Below are 19,730 nucleotides of genomic sequence, written 5' to 3' on the forward strand. Positions count from 1 at the left end.
TCTCCTTTTCGTAGATTGTTCGCGTGATCTCCACGATCTTGATAAAATATAATCCACGCAGAGTTCGTCGATCGAACCAGTCGTCTCTATCGCGCGACGGAAATCGTACGTTGGATTCGCTGGAATTATTGAATTACGCGGAGCTTCAATAAAATCAATGAACGCTATCCAATGAACGCTGAATATTGAATTTTCATCCTCACCGTCGTCGATCACCAACGGTAAATCAATTACGTAATAAAAATAAATGAAATGCAAACCTCCGATTTGTGCATACAATATGGTTGTAGAACCTCTAATTGCAAAATTATATTATCATTTACTTAGCCGGATCGGTCAACTCGGTTCATATTCTTTGGAAACTCGCGAATTACGGACAACAATAAATAGTCTTTTAATGCAAAATAATAACTCAAAATTGCTATTGAGAATTACATATAATTCTTCGTAATTGTATTCTTAAGATTTAAGATTAAAACAAAATAATTCGAGAAATCGGCAGTTAAATATATTTTGATATGATTGCAGATAGATGTACGTGATATGTCATTAGTTGTTATTAATATTTAACTTATTAATAATTTATTTTTCTGAAAAAATGATTTAAGCTCATATCGTATATGTGGCGACACCTATTATCCACGAGTGAAAGGTATAATGTTTCATTGTCAGCAAGAAGATGGCAGTAAAATAAAGTAAACAATATCCAATTGCTGGTAACATTTTTTGCATACATACAAAAAACATAAATGGACTTAAAATAAACATTTAACGAAAGTTTTTTAAGAAATCACTTAAATGTCACATTAAGTACACGAATTGCTTCGTGATCTTTCAGATCTAAAACACTAAAGAAAGCTTTCATATTCGCAATTTATTGTATAAAGATAATCGAACAAGTAATATATATCGCTTCATGGTAAATTTTATCACAAAATATCTTACAATTGTATTTTGTCTTTTATTGTGATTTTGAGTGAAAAGGGATTTAGTGCAAAGGTATTTACATGATATTTAAATATTCTGTACATTGTCTTGTCCATACATAATTGTGACAAATGTGATCGACTGATTTGGATATTTTTCGCGCCATTTGGGGCTGCAGCTAAGCATTTGTGAAGGATCTTTTCACTTTTTGTATTGCTCCATTATTTTAGTTTAATTTTATAAAAAAAATGGTGTAAACGATTGAGTCCTAACTTTATTACAATGGAACAGTTATTGAAACGTTCAAGAGTTACAAAAGAATCGACTATTTGTGATATTGCATCTTCTATAAGTAAGTGAAAATTTTTATAAATGAAGTTAATTATGTGGTAAAACATGTTACATATATCGTTAAATATTTTTTGTGTATAAGTTTTTCAAATTTTCAATCTTAGCATCATGTTTTCAAATTACTTACACTTTAAATAAAAGTGAGGTTATGTGTGTAGTTCCTTTCAAATTGTAAACACTTTTGCTACTATAAATCATCAATTTGTTACATAATATTTCAGGGGAAATATCTGAATCAGTTTCGTCCGTAAGTGAGAAACACAGAGCTCTTTTGAAAGTTAATAAAGCATTAGTGTTATATATACAAAAGAATAAAAAAAGGCAACAGATTCAAACTCTAGATGACATACAATCTGATTTGGAGCAAACAAGATTGGAACAAGATTAATAATTATAACTTATTTATACGATAATGTACAAACACAATAGTTAGTAAAATACCATTTATTAATTGATGTTAAAATAACATATGTAAGTTCTATGCATTAAATAAATATACTTCCTCATATTACAATGTTTTTATTATATGTAAAAGTACATTCATTCATAACTTATAATAGTGTATAGGTACTATTATATAAATACTATAATTATATGTTGTGTATCTATGTGTATAACGAAATGACATAAAGGTAAGAGATTAAATTAGGTCTGTGCAATTAAATACCTGTTTTATAAAATTATGATTCAGTCTACAAATCGTTATTCTTACTTGTATTTAGAATCTGGTTTATGTTTTCTTGTCAAATATTACCTGACCTTTTTTTATGTTTGTCTGAATTTATAACCAATCCCTTCTGTAGATAGAGATTAAGTTTCAGGCAATAGTAATTGCTGATATCATTTTTAAGTATTCCATGTTTCAAACAATATCTTAGCCTTTCGCTTCCTTTTTTACAATGAAACATATATGTGCCATTAATAAACACCCAGTGTACATTTGGAAAAGGAAGATAGCATTTTATTTTAATTGTATTAAATAAAGTGATAATGTAATCAAGATGTTTTTGGAACTATCTAATTTAGCTGGAATTGCCTCCTTACTATCCAAGAGTAATCTGCATTTTTCCATTTTCTTCGGAAGAAAACGCGTTAAACAGAAAGTTTGCCATCCTGAATATTTCCCTCTTGTTTCCCCTGAATTCCTATTCGAATGTTCGAACGTTTAATGTATTTTTTGTGGTTTGATCTAAAAAAATAGTTGGGACCATTCCACCCTAAGGCTTGTTGCCCTTTTTTAGGTAGTTTATCAATGGAAAACCATACGGAAGCTATTTCATTCGCGAATAGTTATTTCGCTTTGGTCGATGGTCTTGTTTCTGGTTTAGAAAATCAGCTCTCGGAGGATGTGGTCCTGTATTGGTTTGGCAGTTTGATCAAAGGCAGGAAACATGTGTCTACCTTCTTGCGAAGTCGTAAACTGAATTCAAGGCATATATTCTCACATATTATATCGACCACTGATATCAATTACGAAAAGGAAAGTTTAACTCGGTAAGAATACGTGAAAATGAAAATTACAGATTTCATGGAATGAGAAGAAACAATTTTAATTTTAGAAATAAAACTTTAATTAACATTAGGTTTTTATGTAGGAACAAGCTTTGTTCGTGTCATTATCGAAAACATCAAGAATGTCAAACAAGACATAATAATTTCGTCAATGATAATAGTACAATATGCGAGCCGTTCCTCCAAAAAATGGAAAGGTCATTGTCGATGTGTGACGTCATAACAGACATTAATCACAACGAAATCCATACGAAGGAAATTGGCGCAGTGGACGACACGTTTTACAATCTAAGCGAGGGTGATCTCTCCAATCTTTTCAAGCTCGACATCTTATCGACCGACATAGAAGAAATCGAGCATAGCATTAATAGGATAAAATTGAAAGAGGAAGTGGTACCAACCATCAAGAGAAAATGTAGTCGAAGAGATAAACACGATATCGTTCAAGTTAAGTATGTGGAGGCAAACGGTGAAGTAGAATTCTCCCGAAAATTTTGGAAACTAGGCAAGAATTTTTTTTCTCGTTCTATAATAATGGTTTACAATAATGATCAACAAACAGTAATGAGAATCATTGTTTGACTTTTATAATTATCTTCACATAATATTCAGATTTTTTTTTCATGATCCGAATTTTCATTTCATTAGAATTAATCGGATTAATCTTGTTTCATTGAATCATAGGTTCTTGGAAAACGTATATCTCACGTCTCTCTACAGCTACTCTTTACACTTGGAAGCGGCCATGTAAATTGCAAATTGCATATACCATCTCGTCTCAATGTCAAACCTTGGAACAATCGTGTGAAACTAAAAATGTCACGGTATCATTCGTACAGCCTAAAGTCAGACTACCCAGTCTACAGGAGATTAATGAAATTACTAGTAGACTAGTGCCCAATACGAATGAGTTCGGTGGATTTTTGAAGGATGCGGATTTCTTTGAGGATTATAAAGGCTTTCTAGGAAATGTGAAAATGGAAATGGCAATTAATGATCCTTGTATGCCATTGTCCACTGCTCAGTATGTTAAAAATAAACTTGTCTTTAATAAACCGTCCATCAATATGGATGATCGCAATGGTAAAGGCAAAAAAAAGTTCGCTTTTAATTATCAGATTCATCTGATAATATATCAGGATATTGATATATGAAACATGAACGAGTGTTGCACAATTTTAAAAGAATGAAATTTGAAGAGAGGCAGAAGTATAGCGCTTGATGTGCAAAAAATAATCCCTTTTTCTGCTTAAATAGTATTAGAAAAATCTTTTTCAGGCAGATGATATCTTTGGAAAAAGATTAAGAAACTGTTTCTTTTTTACTTTTATAATTAATAAATATTTTTCATAATTTTTCTTTATTTCTACATAAGTCCATACGTAAGTTTACGTAGTTGCGAATTTTACGCTTACAATGTACTTAAGTACACATATTATGTCTGTTTTTTCTGTTGTGATAAACTGAATGATTTTGTGTTCACCAGTAATCAAGCTTAAATGAACCAATCGCTAGAAAATACTGCTTAAGTTAACATGTTATCTAAGTCAGCAATATTTGCCACGGTTACTGGTGATTAACCTATTATAACTTATTCTTTAAATACTCAGAGACTTACGAAGACAACTGTTTTTGTCTCGTACAGTATCAAATCTGAGTTAAAATATGTTTTTTTATTTAGCATTAAGTATGCAATTTTTGTTTTCTTTTAACTCGAATAAAATCCAATTTTGAAGATTATACCAACTTTGTCAGTCTTTTTTTCGAATTGTCACGGGTTAACTAGTGTTTAGTATTATATATTATCAACCAAAATTTGAAATACCATTTTTTTGTTTATACGTATATTAAATTGTTAATTTTATTATTAATTCGAAATCGAGGACTTTTCTGGCAAGTGAGATTACGAAACAAAATTGTGAATTGAGTACATATATCGCGTCGAAAGTTTTAGTTTTAGCTTTTAAATATTATCTATATTTGGATTGATCATTACAATGGCTCTTAAAGAACTTTGATCTTTATATAAAAATTCAACTATTTCATCATATTTTTGTTTTATTATAATATTTTCTTTCCATTTATTGATTCCTTAGATTCACTCATACTATACAATTCTTATATACTATATAATTCTAATAATAAATAATCTCAAAAGTTTATTAAGAATGTACGTATCTAATCGTGTAAATAATGGTCTTATAATACGTATGTATGTATATATAAAAGTTTCTGTTACTCTGTGAGAAGTAATGCGTATAAACATGCCAACTCATGTTCCAAAACAACACAATACATACAATGTTTACGAATGTAGACCCCCCTCCCCATCACATTAGGAATTGCGTGGCGAAACTGGAGAGCAGATCATTTAGCTGTCTAATTTCAGTGCGGTAACACATATCGCGCTGTATTATGTCTATAACGTATTCTAACCTTTTGGTGGCGTTCTTTTGCTTTTTCATTATTCTTTTACTATCACTTATATCTCGTTATTAACATTGTTCAATTAATACACGCGTTTATTTAACAATTCATTGAACATCAAGATAACGGAATTAAGTAGCTTTTTTGAAATTTTCTGTGTTGATTTTTCTTCGATCACTGTTTGATTGCTGACATTATCGGTGTCATGTATTGTAAGCTTTTTGTAATGGAATTTGATTATTGTTTTATTTGAATATATATTTGTCATCACTCTATACATTTGTTTTAGGTTTAACTTTTGGTTCTGTTTTGTGTAGGTAATTAGTTGATTGCAGAAATGAGCCGAATTACATCGAAGTAACATGAATAATTAACGTATGGACGCCACGATGATTAATGGTAAATCCGATAAATCTTCATAAAAATGTCATAACAATTAATTTATTTTAACAAAGATAGACATATATAAATGATTATATCGTCTTTTCGTTGAGGCATAGGTAACATTTGGTACATATAAGTTTCATACTTAAATTATATTTGATATACAATTCATATTTATCATACAATATACATATATCGAATATGTATATTCGATATATAATAAATTTACCATACATAATGTCCTAATTATTTGAAATACTAAGATGAATATAAGAAAGGTTAAATAAATCATTTTAATTGGAATATATGTAATCATTTTCTTATTTCAAACGGATTAAATGAATCATTTTATTGTTTCAATTTATTCTGTATTCTGAAATGTAAAATTCTTGATAGTTTAACAATAGCCTCATGTAGACAGATCTTGCAACGTAGAAATCTTAATAGTTTCACAATAGCTTCAATTATTTCGATAAATATTATAACATTCGACCATTCAATTCAAATCTTTCACATTTTGCTATATTACGATGAATATGCTACAGTCAATGTCATTTATGTTTGCAACTTCTAGTTTTTTCTCAGAGGTGGCGCGCAATTAGACGCTCAGTCGCTTCAAACTAAGGTTTCGCGCGCGTTTTTGCGTAGTGTTGTTCTTCACTCATATTTAGTTCTGAAATTTTGATTTCTTGCAAACATTTTGGGATATTTGTAACAAACCACATAGAATATTAGTGGAGTGAGTTTTATGCTCTATTAACGGACAATTACATGATAATTTTTATAAATTATTATTGTATCACGTTCACGGTATTCACAGACATTCTTCAATGTTGAGAAATATTTTGTAATTTGCAACTAATAACTGTAACATATATTCCAATTTCTAAATAATCATTTCTTAACTGTAGAAAGATAGCAGTATTTTTTAAACAAACTCTCGATAGAAAATCTCTCCGCCAACTAATTAATTTTCTTTTCAGAGAATATTTGTGACCGCGCGCAATGCGGTTGATAGAGTCAGTGTTTGTTGTGCAATAATTTATTTCAATATTTTCAAATCGTGATAGCTTTGATTAAATTCAATTAAACAATCGCATGTGAAGTCACACAGTAAGATATTATTAAGTAAATTTGCAACACGTTCGCGTTAACGCAGTCTTTTATTTTTTTCTTTTTTATATATGTTTTTTAAATATATGTTTAAATATATGATGAGTCAGTGCATCTTTCAAGAGGATAAAGCCTCTCCAAAAGCTCAAGAATGTTAGTATATGTATTTGTATATTGCATTTCAATTTATTCAATTTTGTTGTATTTTATTTGAACTATTGTTGGTTAAGAAGTGAAAATGTTTGATAATGTGAAAAATTATAAATTCTTTTCTACTGAAATGAGAAGTTTAAAAGCGTTAACAGTCAATTATAAAATAGAAATGTCTGACGTTCATCAGAAATCATTGAATTCTAAATTTTCAGATTTTAAACTTTTATATTTCAGTTCCAATTCCCATACTTATACTAGAATTTATTGAATTATCAGTTTCATTATTGCTAAAGTCTCAAATTTAAGAACTTTCATCTTTTATTATCTCAGATATTTTAAATAATCAACAAAATATGCCTCCAAAAACAAATCTTAATATTTTATTTACTGTTACAGATATCTCAAAGCCTCAACTTCTTCCTGTTCTTTGAGGAAGGTCTGACGATGGCTCAGTAGCCAAGAATGTAAGTATATATCTTTACTTTATAGTTAAATTAACTCTAGTTTGTATATTTTGCTTCAAATACTACTAATTAAGAAAATTTGGGAGATTAGGATTCCTATTCTTCTATTGAAATAAAAAAGATGTCAAAGTCCTAATATTGAATTATAAGATACAAATGTCTGACATGCTTCAGAAATCATTAGATTTTTAATTTCTAGGTTCTAAAATTTTACATTAGTTTCAAATTTTATATTTGTTAAAGTTTATTAGAATTTCAAACTTTATTATAAGTAAACTTTCATCTTTCATTCTTTCCAAATTGTTTAAATAATCAGCACTCTGTTTTTAAGAACAAATTGTAATGTTTCATGTTATGTTTTACAGATTTTTTACAACTCTCATTTCCTTCTATTCTTTAAGGAGGATCTCACTGTGCTACAAAAGCTAAGAATGTAAGTAATTTTACACACTGTGCTTGAATTAATTTTATTTTCTATAATTTTCTTTCCAATGAAGTAAGATGTAGAATAACCTAAAGTTTCAATAATAATTATAATAATAAATAATAATTATAAGATGAAAATATATGTCTGATATGATTAAAAAATTATTAGAGATCCAATTTTTATATTAATATTTCAAGTTTAATGAATAGCAATCTTTTATTAGCTCAAATTTTTCAAACAATTAACTCTGTGCCTTTAAGAGCAAATTATAATATTTTATGCTTTGTAACAGATTGTTCACAGCCTCCATTTTTGCCATGTGTTTGACGCTAGACTAGATTGCTTGATGATAGACTTGACTTCCGCTGACCCAGTGCAACGTTCTCCCCGTTTAATGGTGAGTCGCATGCACTTTTGTTCCTCCAGTCACTCAATCATGTCGTAGAATGAATGGTCCGAATCGACACGGGTGACTAGTTGTATTACGTAGAATTTTTTGCGAGCATAGTGACCGCGGATATTTATTATATCCGTGAGTAGTAACATTTTCTTGTCTATATCTATTTATTAGTTCAGGATAGGTTTTCTTGCACCTCGCGTTTTTGAATTTTGATAACAATACATTGTGAATAACAAAGAACTAGTATGGATAACGTAATGTTGACAATTGATATATGTATATGTGATTGAAAATATTAAATATTTATATGAGCATGTATTTGTATGAATAAATAAATAGACAACGGATATTAAAATGACTCTGAGTATTTCAAAGCAAAGAAATCGGATACCCTCCGATTTCGTCACTGTGAAAATTACGATAATGATAGAAATCATTATAATAATTATTATAATAATGTTAGTGACAATACTTATCTTCCATTTTATAATAGTATTGAACAACTTTATTATTCGAGTTCCATATTCAGTATAATTTCAATAGAATTTGAAATTGAAATATGAAGATATAAAAGTTCAGTCTGTCTAAGAATGCATCAGTTTTCATGTGCAAGAAAACATTTCGCGACTGAAACTTCACAGACATTTCACTTAGAGTTCACTATTATTCATTGAATTTAATAGTATGTATTTGCATTCAATCCTAACTTGTTTTTTAATAGATACGTTCTTTATTAATTTCTTTCATTCAAGTTTAGCATTTTAGTAATTTGTTAAATTAACAAAGTAAAGTATAGAGTTATTAAAATTGGAAATAAAATGGAAATGAAAAATCAAAGAATATTAGCCCGTTAGATACAAACTATACCAAATAGATACTCTGATCATAATTTTAGCTCAGGATTTTCAGGTTTAACCCATTCCATGTTCATTGCCAAAACCTCACTCACGTGCCCAGGTGCTACTTGGGTGGGAGAAAGGCAATGGGCATGATGAGGATACTTTATAAGCTGAACAATTTCTCAGCGACTGACATTGCGTTAGCGTATCGTGCCCGACGTATTTTCTACATTGTGTGTGTGGTTAGGCTGTGGAATTGCGTCGTCTTATGATTCCAACCATTGTAACTTTAATTTTACAATATACAATGAAAATATTTAGATATGCTATTAAATATAACATATAATAAACAGTAATATTCAATTACAACGGTATCAAATTACCACTTATTTCAACCATATCTCTCAATTTCTCCAAATGACATAACATGTCAAAGATTAAGAATGCTTATATAACATGATCATGAATACTAATTAACATTAACAATATTCGATATATAATATCCTACACGTATCTTTACCATATTTTACGCAATGGTCGCTAGCCATCGTCAGTCGATTTCAGGAAAATGGTATGTAAATTAGAGTGTGAAAGTTGTGTGGAACTCGAGTGTCGGAGGCGTCCCGGGACGTCTCTCTAGTGTAGGCTTTTGCGCTCGAGTTATGTGTGAGAACCGTGGAGCGAATGTGTTGGTGTGCTTGTTTTGCAATTTTTTAAATATAGGGCTAGGTAGGATAGGTAGCATACTGTCTGGTATGTGTGTGTATTAATTATAAGTAGGTAGGGCCGGGCAGGTTGGCACAGTCTGTGATCGGGTAGGCGCGTTTTCGCGTGTCCAACCTGTTTCAGGAAATTTGATTTGAAAAAACGATAGTGAAGCTACCACGAATGGCGCATTCCATTTGTCTCTGGCTTTGTCTATCGATTTTTCGAATTTCGCGGACGTGGACGCGAGTAGGGAGTAGGTTTCGAAACGAACGTTTATCTATTGCTCGAGCACGCACATGCGAGCGATCAACGATCATTACGATCCTTAGTCGTCCAGCTTCCGCGATATATTTTTTTATTTCACTTTTATAAGTATAAACACCCGAAGAAAGAAGAGGCTACGAGCCGAAGAGGCCCGGCAAATTTGCCATGGAAGAGGGCAACTACTAATGTTTTTCCATCCTCTGGATCATCCAGGACATGGAAAATCATTCTCGTTACTACTTTGTCACTATGCTCGTTTGTAGTATTTTCGTAGTATTTCTTTTCCATTTTTTAAGCCGATGTATATGTCGACCCATCACCATATTGAGCAAGTCGCGTTTTTTTTATAAGTGTTACGAGAGATAAATCATAAAAGTTTTGCGGTTTTTTTATTAACGTTGCGAGAGATTCATTACGGTTTGAATTAGAATTGCGAAAAAATGATATTCGTGTTTGCTTTAGTGTTGCGAATTATGACATCGCGATTGTCTTTTGCAATTTTGATTATGAATTCATAGAATTTTCTAAAGAATAATATACGTATTAGAGTTAATTTTGTTCCCCCTTGTTTAAAATTACATTTAGAAATGTTCAAATTTCATTACTTTTATAGTATTACAATTTCTATCGTAATATGTATTTGAAGTAGCTTTCTTTTCATATATAATAATATGTAATAATTTTTATTAAATTTGTTTTAAGAATTAGTGTTGCGGTCTTTCATCGCGATTGTTTTAATTAGTTCTTTAGTTAGAGTTGCGTTGACGAATGATCGCGGTTTTTGAAGTAATGTTGCGCCTATATCAAGCCCAATTTTCTTTCACTAGACTGTGAAAGAACAGTTTCTCCTGAATCATCTGATGCAGCATTACACTCGTTATTAACGTTATGAATATTTAAATACGAGTGCATACATCAATATGTATAACTAAGACATCCTACTTTTGCTTTTGAGAGTTTTTTAATTTTTTTTGTTTATTTTTTTACTTTTAGTAGTTAATTATATTAATTAATACTTGCAAATATTATATGGAGCACTCTTCGTAATTTATATTGAGAATTTTCGATTTTACATTTAGCTTTACTGAATTAGAGTCGCGAGAAAGAAAAGGTAATCCACTCATAGCCTGTTGCTTGGGATTGTATCGAGTGTCTGTTGATCGTATTCTGATGGCCATGTTGGTCACTGATTCGTTCTCTTCTTCAACACACCCCGAATTATCATAGTGTTTGTTAATGAAAATACTGCTAAAATATGTTCGTTCGTCAGTAATGAATATTGTTTTACTATGAGTATCTTTTAATAGCATCTCAAATAATTTTTCTCTTCATTTGGTAATTAATTACATACACATAGATAGCCTCATAGAATTTTACCAAATTTTTTCTGTTTGAGTTTGTTTCAGGATTCATTGTAAGATTGGCAAAAGAAGACTCGTATCCCATATAATGTCCTATGTAGTTTTCCATTCTTCCTCTTTGTAACGTTTAGGCTTTTGTATATGGTTTCCACAATAGATCCTTAAATTTTTATGTAGACAGGACTTACAGAAAAGCCTTTAGATTTCTATAGGTAGGGTTTGCAAATAATCTTCGTCTTCGTTTAAATTATTTTGAAGATTGTTTCAGGAATTGCTTTAGGACCAATAAAAAGAGGTGTTCTACTTTTTAAATGCAGAATTAATATATTTTTGCATAAAAGGATCGTGGATGGGAAGGGCTTCCATTTGCAGTAAACCTACACGCGTTGAGACGTAGGCAATCAGTATTATTTCATATATAGAATTATTAATTACATGATAATAAAGTGACAATAATACAGTAATTACATGACAATAATATAATCTTGATTGATTGACAGCGATTGTGATTGTACTATGCGAAACATTTATAGCTGAAAAATTCAATTTATATTTCTTGAAGTTTAGCTTATAATATACAAAACTGTACATAAGTCCTATATATAAATAAATTTTGCAACGATTTTCGATTCTCATCCTGCCCGGCGAACATTAGGACGTTGATGAACAATTCAATTTGAAAGATGCAGAACTCCTTTAAAAGTTAATAAAACAGCGATTTTATATATCTACAAAACGATCGAAAGTGGCAGTATTCGAATAAGATCAAGATAGGATAGGTCGCAATAATTGTATAACTTTTTAAAATGACAATATATAAAAGATGTATAAATAAAATACCTTTTGCTAATTGATGCTAAACAGTGTAGCTAGTACATTTATGCATTAAATAATTATATTTGTTTATATCACAGTGCGTTTTAATTTTAAGAGTACATTCATTTATACAAGAATGGATTAATAATACATATTATGTAAATACTGTAATTATATATTGTGTGTGCGTGTATGTGTGTGTGTGTGTAGCAAAATGGCACAAAGGTGAAAAATTAACTTAAATAAGTGCTATTAAAATAGCTGTCTTATAAAAGTCTTATGATTCACATTTAGTTTATAAATGGAAGACTTCTATTCTGGATCTGGTTTAGGTTTCCTCCTAGGATCATTTGCATCTAGAGGAATTATTACTGGTGGTTCATCTGGTTTTTGTGTTTGCCCAAATCTATAATCAGTCCCTTTCGTAGATGTAAACCAGGATCTAGATATCGGTAATTGCTCACATCTGAAATATTTTTGAGTATTAAAAGTTTGACATTATGTTTGAGCCTTCAACTTGCTTCTTTATAAAAAAAATTATTTGCATGCTGTTAATAAACACACAATGTGCATTGATGAATTCATTCATTAGAAGAAAATAATATTTTATTTCATTTGATTCAGCTGAAGTAATAGTTTAATTATCTCTCTTGTAACGTATAAAAGCAAGCGCAGGGTGGAAACACATACACAACACATACATACACAACAGGATACAGTAGATTCTCGTCAATGCAATGATTGATTTAACATAAAGTAGCAGTCAAATGTGTAGTGGTCGCATAGAAGTATTAAAGAAGATAAGTTATGAGGGTAAGCATTAGTTCTTGCGAATGAAGCAGAAAAATAAAGTTATTAAAAAAAAAAAAAAAAAAAAAGAAAGAAATTTCAAAAAACATTTAATGTAACGCGCGCAGCTTACAAGATATATAGAACAGTAGAGAACAGTGAGGATTGTGTGCTCTTATTTCCGTTGTTCTACTGGAGAACGTTCACACCTGCACGTATTCTGGTTGTAAAAGAAGCCGGTCGAACATTCATGTGCGTTTCTACAAGAACAGTTACAATATATCGGATCCCAGATTTTATCTGGGTGTTCAATACATTTCGCTCGATCGTCCGTGTTGCTGCACACGCATCTACATAAGTTCTCCTTATAAACCTGTTTGGGCGTACAATCCTGAAAAAAGTTTATCAAATAAAATAATCTAGATTCTATCTTTCTTAAATTTTGAATTTAATATTCTTTAGCTCTCTAACGTATAAATGCATTCGGCGTGTATGATGAAAGTGTAATGAAAATTATAACGTTAAAGTTATCATGGATTGTTGAGGTGTTGAGCGGATTGTACTAATTTAAGGAGGAAGATCTCAATTATTGGCTATTCTCAAATTACCGATGGTTTTATTACGCAGTCACATCCGCATCTGATGTGCTCATCTATTGGTATGACTTGTTTGCCTTGGTACTCGAATCTACCTTGCGCTGTCAATTTTGCCAGCATGATCTTCAAACATTCGTAATATGTAATTATTTCGAACATTATTGTTTATCTGTAATTATATATTTATCGAGCTGTCTTACTTCAAAATTTCGGGTTTCTATTTCCTTTGGCTGACAAGAGAGTAACTCGTTTCCGCAACAACCTGTGCATCTTTTCACTCGTGTACACCGGGGAAAATAGATGATAGATGGATCGTTACGTTGATATGTAGGAACTACGGTTGGTGAAGGCTCACAGTTAGCTTGCTTTGCCATTTCACTATTCGAGCGTTCTTCAGGTTCACCCATTCTGCCTAGAATAGAAGGTATTAGACTGTTAAGCAAAAGGTCGGATCGCGATTATGATCCTGAGTTAATCAGAGGATTTTCCTTCGTTTCCTCTAAATTCCTGTTATATCCAGTTCAGTGTGGTTTCTGTGGTTTGACGTAAAAAGTAGCTACTTGGACATTTTCTAACGTAGAACTCGTCACACCTTATTACACAATTTAAAAATGGAGGAACACGCGCAAACTATTTCACTCGCTTTAACTATTTTTCATTCGAACTATCTATTTCAATAGTTATCTCGTTTTGGTCGATGATCTTTCTTGCGATTTAGAAAGTCACTTGTTGAAGGATGTGGTCTCCGATTGGTTCGGCAGGTTGATTCGCAAGGCAGGATAAACGTGTCTGCCTTTATGGAAGCTTATAATACGAATTCTAGAAATATGTATTTTTTCGAATACGATATCGATCGCTGATATGTCAACTGCAGTTACAAAAAGAAGGAGGAGGAAGAATGTTAATGTTGGAAAAGGATTTTACAACATTAAAGCAGATTAAAATTAAGATCTTTACGTGGAAACATATTTTGCTTGTATCACCATGGGAAGTACCAAAAATGGGCAAAAGATGATGGTAATTTCACCAGTAGTCATAATGAGGCAATCTATAAGCCTAAGTTCTTTCAAGAGACGGAAATGTCATCAACGTGTAACGTCATAAGAGACTGTAATCAGAATGAAATCCATGCGAAGGAAATTAGCGTAATGGACGACACATCTTACGACTTAAGCGAGGGTGATCTTTGTAATCTTTTCAAGCTCGAGATGTCGTCGTCGACATAGAAGAGATCGAGTAAAGCATTAATAGGATAAAATTGGAAGAGGAAATTGCACCAACCATCAAGAGAGAGTGTAGTCGAGAAGATGGACACGATGTCGTTGAAGTTAAGTACGTACAAGCAAACGACGAAATAGAATTTTCGCGAAATTTTTTCGAAATAAGATAAGGATTAATACTCTTCGTTTATTTTTTCTTGTGCAATAACGAGAATTATTGTTCGATTTTTATGATCGTGTTCACATAAAATAATGGACAAACAGTAATGAAGATTATCGTTTCATTTTAAGACCATCTTCATATAATCATACCTTTTTGCACGACTCAAGTTTTTATTTCGTTACATTTAAGCGGTTTAATCTTACGCGTAGATCTTGGTCACGTCTAATTTTCGCATTTAAAAGGCGACCATGTAAATTGCAGATTGCGTATATCATTCCGCTCGATAACTCAACCTTGGAACAACCGTATAAAACTAAAAATGTTACGAATACGATTCGAACAGTCTAAAGTGAAAACTACCACCCAGTTTACAAGAAATCAATGAAATTACTAGTAGATAGGTACCTAACATGAACGATTTCGATTGCTTTTTGAATGATTTTGATTTCTTTGAGGACCATGAAGGCTTCCTGGAAAACTTGGAAATGGAAATGGCAACGAAAGATCCTTGTATGCCATTATTGCCACTCTCCTTGTCTTTAACAGACCGTCATTGGTGTAGACGATCGTAACCACAGGAATAAGAAGAAGTTTGTTTTAAGATTTATCTAATAATATTTATATCAGAATAGTGAACACGTAAGACGATACAGTATTGCACGAATTTAGATAGAAGAATGAAATTTCAAGTCGAATATCTGCAAGTATACGTAATTTTACTTGCAGAGTATACGCTTATAAGACTTTTATGTTAAGTACGTTTTTTGTACTGCGGTCAATTGAATGCTCTCATGTTCACTGATAGTCGAGGTTGTTTATACAATGTAATCACTAGAAGATAACACTCAGGTGAACGCGTTTATCTAAACAGACGATATTTGTTGCAGTTATAGCCAATTTACCTGCTGTAATTTCCTACTATATTGCATCGTTATAGTAGTATCGTGTCTACGTTACGGATATTTTTTCCTTTCAATATTACCGAGTAAAAATTTTCCTGTAAAGTAACATTCATAATGAACGATATTAATCTATTTAAGAACGTAAACACTTACTAGTAAGGAAGACTTGTGACGGCGATACACCGATCATTCGAAGGAACTCTTCTGGCGAATTGATTTTCCTGACTGTTTCCGATGACTGCGACCGCTGAAAGGAATAGAACATTTTCTTTACGAAAGAAAAAACATAATTTGTGGAGAAATTTTTACGTTCTCTATTTGTTTCGGGATTATCTTTTTTTCGTTATCTCGATTAGTCAATACCACAACTGATAATGGTAAAATGATACAATGCTATTGCCAATAAAGCCCTGATTAAGAAACAGCTGTTGCGCAATAATGTATTAATTAATAATATTAATGAACTAACAAGTTGTAAATCGTAAATGTTTCTTTCACAATTTTATTTGTAAAATTTCGTTTGTTACATAGCCATATTTGTTATTATAAAGTAAGAAAATTGATTAGTACTAATAATTCGTAACCTGAGATTTGCAAAATATCATTAATACTATTAGTTGAATTGTGCAAGATGAACCAAAAACCAGGTAGCTGTTTTCCTGGAAAATCCTTAGTCATTCTTCCATTTTATTAGATACACGTTCGTTACACGCAACCAATTTTAAGAAGAAAAGGCATGTTAATCAGCCACCTGATTCTAATCAGGAATTCCAATGTTTTGTCATGCATATTAAGCAATGAAGAATTGAAAGGAACATTGGTTAGATAACAGTTATGCGCGTATCATGTACTGACGTATCATGTTCTGAACAATGCGTTAAGATCTCTAATATGGGTCATATGATATCGAAAAATAGGAGTTGCTATGCTACCGTTCGTGCTATTAAAATAATCTAAAGGGACACGATATTTGTTTGGAAATACCCTAGTCTCGAAGAAAATGTACGAACGGTGGAATCTCGATGTAGTAATCGGGATATTCCTGCTAATGGCTAATCGATGAATCATCGAATTCGATTGTGTATACTCGTGCAACTAAGGTAATCATGAGAGGTACAAAATGATTTTAGGTCAATCATCCGGGAAACTATAAAAAAGATTAGTCCTTCGCCGCGGCTATATTTAGAATGTTGTTAAAAAGCATTTTTTACGTCTTGGTCACTGGTATGAGACTCCCAACTTTGGCATGTCGAGTCGTTTTTCAACCACACGTTCGCCTTTCCACCTAAAACTGGTTTTGAACAAGCTATCGTGTGCACACTAAAAACTCCGCAAAACGTTGAACCGATTTCTCAGAAGCATCTTTGGCGTTAACGTTCTGCCTCGATAGATGCGGTTCATTCGTTTCTTTTCGAATTTTTCAGAGGTGACATGACCAGTCAACAATTTACCGTGTATATGTATTTCGTACTATAGTTATTTCACGTATATCGATGAATTGTCACCGATCTGACACGTTAACTTGAATATTTCCACAGGTGCGGAGGGAATTGGTAACGGTACGACCAGCATTTTAATAAACAGATTACGTATTTCGCGATTTGCATAGCTGAGAAATCCAAGACATTGTACTTTCCAAGAAGCTCTGTCTCTTGGCGCTTTACAGGAATTTTACCGCGACTTTTAAAGATCGACTATTACACCTGGCGTTAAACTCGGTCGTATAACCCTATTGTAGCAGTGAAATATGCGTTGTACACATACGGTGATGGCGCCGTGACCAAACAAATATTATCTTCGCGAAATGATATTTATGACGACCTTTTGGGGGAATAGATTTCACCTTGCAACCATAGCATCGCTGTGTATATGTTTTTCAAATCGTAACCTAAATTTCTCTTTGGTTTCAGAGGAATGAGGGTCACATTAGTCAGTAAAACTGTACATAAATACAGATCGTTTGGAAACTTTTTAATTTTGTGTTTGTTTGTTTTACTTTTTAATTTTGTTTCGTTTTTCAAAGGACGAATTTTATCAACTCTCCCTGATAAAATTAACCGTGTTTCGCAAAGTAATCGGCTAGGTATTCGCTCGAACGTCGAATGACGTGTAATCAATTATCTATATATCGATTCACCGACAACGTGACAGGAATCCTAAGCGTGCACCGCGAGGTTTTTTACTTTTCAATCTCGATCTTCCACCTTCATACCTGCTTCTATACCACGTACATCCTTGACATTAGTGTTATACGGCCTTCGACGTCATTCAGATCTTTGCGGGAAAAGCAATCGTGCTCTCGTTCGCAAGGATGTCGTAATATCAATGCCTATCGTCGACAGAAGGAACTGTCAACCGTTTTTCATACTGTTACTTAAGTTAACGAGTGTACGGCGAAGATAATGGAAAAATAGGAAACGATACGGTAGCAAAACCGAAACGGATGACTGACTTCCGCACAATTCACTACAATTGATAGCACGTGTTATGTATATTACGTGTATTATGTATATTACGTGTATATTTTTTCGATAATCATCGTGTATTACGATTTTCATGTTAAATTCGTAGTAAAAACATTCCGTTGATCGATCAATTTCAGAAGTATATATACTCATAAATATAAGATCATTATTCATAAAGATTAATGGCGTTGCTAAATGTTAACGGTTCGAACGACCAATATATATATTCGCGTAAAAATACGACGATAAAAAATACGACCTGTGCCAGTTTACGACCCAGTGCCTTTTGCACACGAAACGATCAAATTAATTTTTAAACGTTCGCTACGTACGTTCTTCACAATGCTCCGCGGGATAACATAATTGCGCTATTTATCGAAGTGAAAACGTGGGAGTGTTGCAACGCGGCTCGTGAACAGTCTCTTTGCGTTCCACTCGTGAAATACGAAATACATGTAACGCTTTCGAATCTCTTCGATAAAATATGTGATTGATTTTACCAATAACAATGCGATGTTTTCTGCTGTTCTTGGTTCGACCGGAGGCTTTGACTGTCTTGGACTTATCTGGTCAGGAAATAATATGTCAGCCTTATGGGGCATCACCAATCCACAAAAAATCACAAGAACGAGCGTTCTGTATCTGATTAACTGCGACATTTTTGCTATTTTCAGTCGTTTTACTCCGCGTGTTCACCAGAAAAAAAAAATGCGAGGATAATTGTCTTTGAACCATAAAATTCGTTCTTTGTTGACGCGAACTTGACGCGTTCAGATGTATCGGCGACGACAGATTTTAATTACGAGAAATAATAGTTGCACGTGTTTACGTGACGCTCGGTCTCGCTGTTTGCATTGCACTCAAATCGCTGTTTGCGATGCACGAGGAAAACGCGAGGAAGTTACACCTGAACAGGTTCGTATGCTCGCGCCGCGATCGACTGCCGAAGCGAGTACGCTCGGCGCGTATTTCTGGCTACACACACGCTAATGCATACGCGCGTATTCTCACACATACGGAGCACGGATCACACGATTTCGCTATAACACCGTAGCAATAGTATCATTTTTGTTTGCGGTAATTACCGATCGTTATCAGGATGATACTGTTTATGAACACGGAGTTATCTGGTCGGGCAGCTAAATCTTTTTTTTAAATATCTGCTTAATCTTTTGTCTTATTGAGTCATTAAGTCATAATATTGTTACGATCATCGATTCATAGTGTCGTTAATAACAAACTTGTGCAACGTTGTTAACTGTTCTGATATGCTCAACGTAGACATTGTTAAGTCTATGTGTTACTCAGTCAAATTTTCACGATTACGGGGCTAATATGCGACGTAGGTGATGAATTTGCATGCGAGATGAAACTATTCCGAGATTGCCCTTGATAACGCGATTATTCAAGGTGCTAATTTATTTAAGTAGAAGTACAACGTGCTGACGT

The 19,730-nt window shown here is 32.5% G+C and overlaps 2 protein-coding genes and 1 long non-coding RNA gene across 5 annotated transcripts; 2 read left to right on the plus strand and 1 right to left on the minus strand.

The window, feature by feature from the left end:
• The first annotated feature begins 500 nt into the window (after positions 1-500).
• LOC117236869 lies at positions 501-4,536 on the plus strand. 2 transcript variants are annotated; one of them, XM_033500234.1, is made up of 5 exons: positions 999-1,279; positions 1,500-1,706; positions 2,520-2,772; positions 2,874-3,295; positions 3,475-4,536. In XM_033500234.1, the coding sequence occupies exons 2-5, from the start codon at positions 1,691-1,693 to the stop codon at positions 3,942-3,944; spliced, it is 1,161 nt and encodes a 386-aa protein (XP_033356125.1). In that variant the 5' UTR covers positions 999-1,279; positions 1,500-1,690; the 3' UTR covers positions 3,945-4,536. The 2 variants fall into 2 exon arrangements, with proteins under 2 accessions (XP_033356126.1, XP_033356125.1); XM_033500235.1 differs by lacking the exons at positions 999-1,279; positions 1,500-1,706 and adding an exon at positions 501-919.
• Positions 4,537-6,797: 2,261 nt separating this feature from the next.
• Positions 6,798-8,490, plus strand: LOC117236886. Its single transcript, XR_004493915.1, has 4 exons — positions 6,798-6,867; positions 7,264-7,331; positions 7,697-7,764; positions 8,051-8,490. It is a non-coding gene; the product is annotated as an uncharacterized LOC117236886 (long non-coding RNA).
• A 3,815-nt stretch (positions 8,491-12,305) lies between these two features.
• On the minus strand, positions 12,306-19,017 carry LOC117236816 (vascular endothelial growth factor A). Of its 2 annotated transcripts, none has more exons than XM_033500114.1 (6): positions 18,782-19,016; positions 15,970-16,063; positions 13,732-13,943; positions 13,544-13,654; positions 13,145-13,326; positions 12,306-12,612 (listed from the first exon to the last, which is right to left on the minus strand). In XM_033500114.1, the coding sequence occupies exons 1-6, from the start codon at positions 18,938-18,940 to the stop codon at positions 12,459-12,461; spliced, it is 912 nt and encodes a 303-aa protein (XP_033356005.1). In that variant the 5' UTR covers positions 18,941-19,016; the 3' UTR covers positions 12,306-12,458. The 2 variants fall into 2 exon arrangements, with proteins under 2 accessions (XP_033356005.1, XP_033356006.1); XM_033500115.1 differs by having other exon boundaries at positions 12,473-12,612; positions 13,069-13,326; positions 18,782-19,017.
• Between the last annotated feature and the right edge of the window lie 713 nt (positions 19,018-19,730).

The sequence above is a fragment of the Bombus vosnesenskii genome, unplaced genomic scaffold (assembly GCF_011952255.1).
Source record: "Bombus vosnesenskii isolate JDL3184/JDL3185 unplaced genomic scaffold, Bvos_JDL3184-5_v1.1 scf7180000013352, whole genome shotgun sequence".
Lineage (NCBI taxonomy): Eukaryota > Metazoa > Arthropoda > Insecta > Hymenoptera > Apidae > Bombus > Bombus vosnesenskii.

Excerpts from the sequence above, each read along its gene's own strand:
- LOC117236869 (XM_033500234.1), top strand. Across the intron at positions 2,773-2,873 it reads GAAAAGGAAAGTTTAACTCG|GAACAAGCTTTGTTCGTGTC; the intron begins GTAAGAATACGT and ends GTTTTTATGTAG. Across the intron at positions 3,296-3,474 it reads CCGAAAATTTTGGAAACTAG|GTTCTTGGAAAACGTATATC; the intron begins GCAAGAATTTTT and ends ATTGAATCATAG.
- LOC117236816 (XM_033500114.1), bottom strand. The coding sequence starts at position 18,940 with ATGTCGCAGTTAATCAGATACAGAACGCTCGTTCTTGTGATTTTTTGT. Across the intron at positions 13,655-13,731 it reads TAGAAACCCGAAATTTTGAA|ATCATGCTGGCAAAATTGAC; the intron begins GTAAGACAGCTC and ends GAATGTTTGAAG. Across the intron at positions 13,327-13,543 it reads ACTGCGTAATAAAACCATCG|GATTGTACGCCCAAACAGGT; the intron begins GTAATTTGAGAA and ends AACTTTTTTCAG.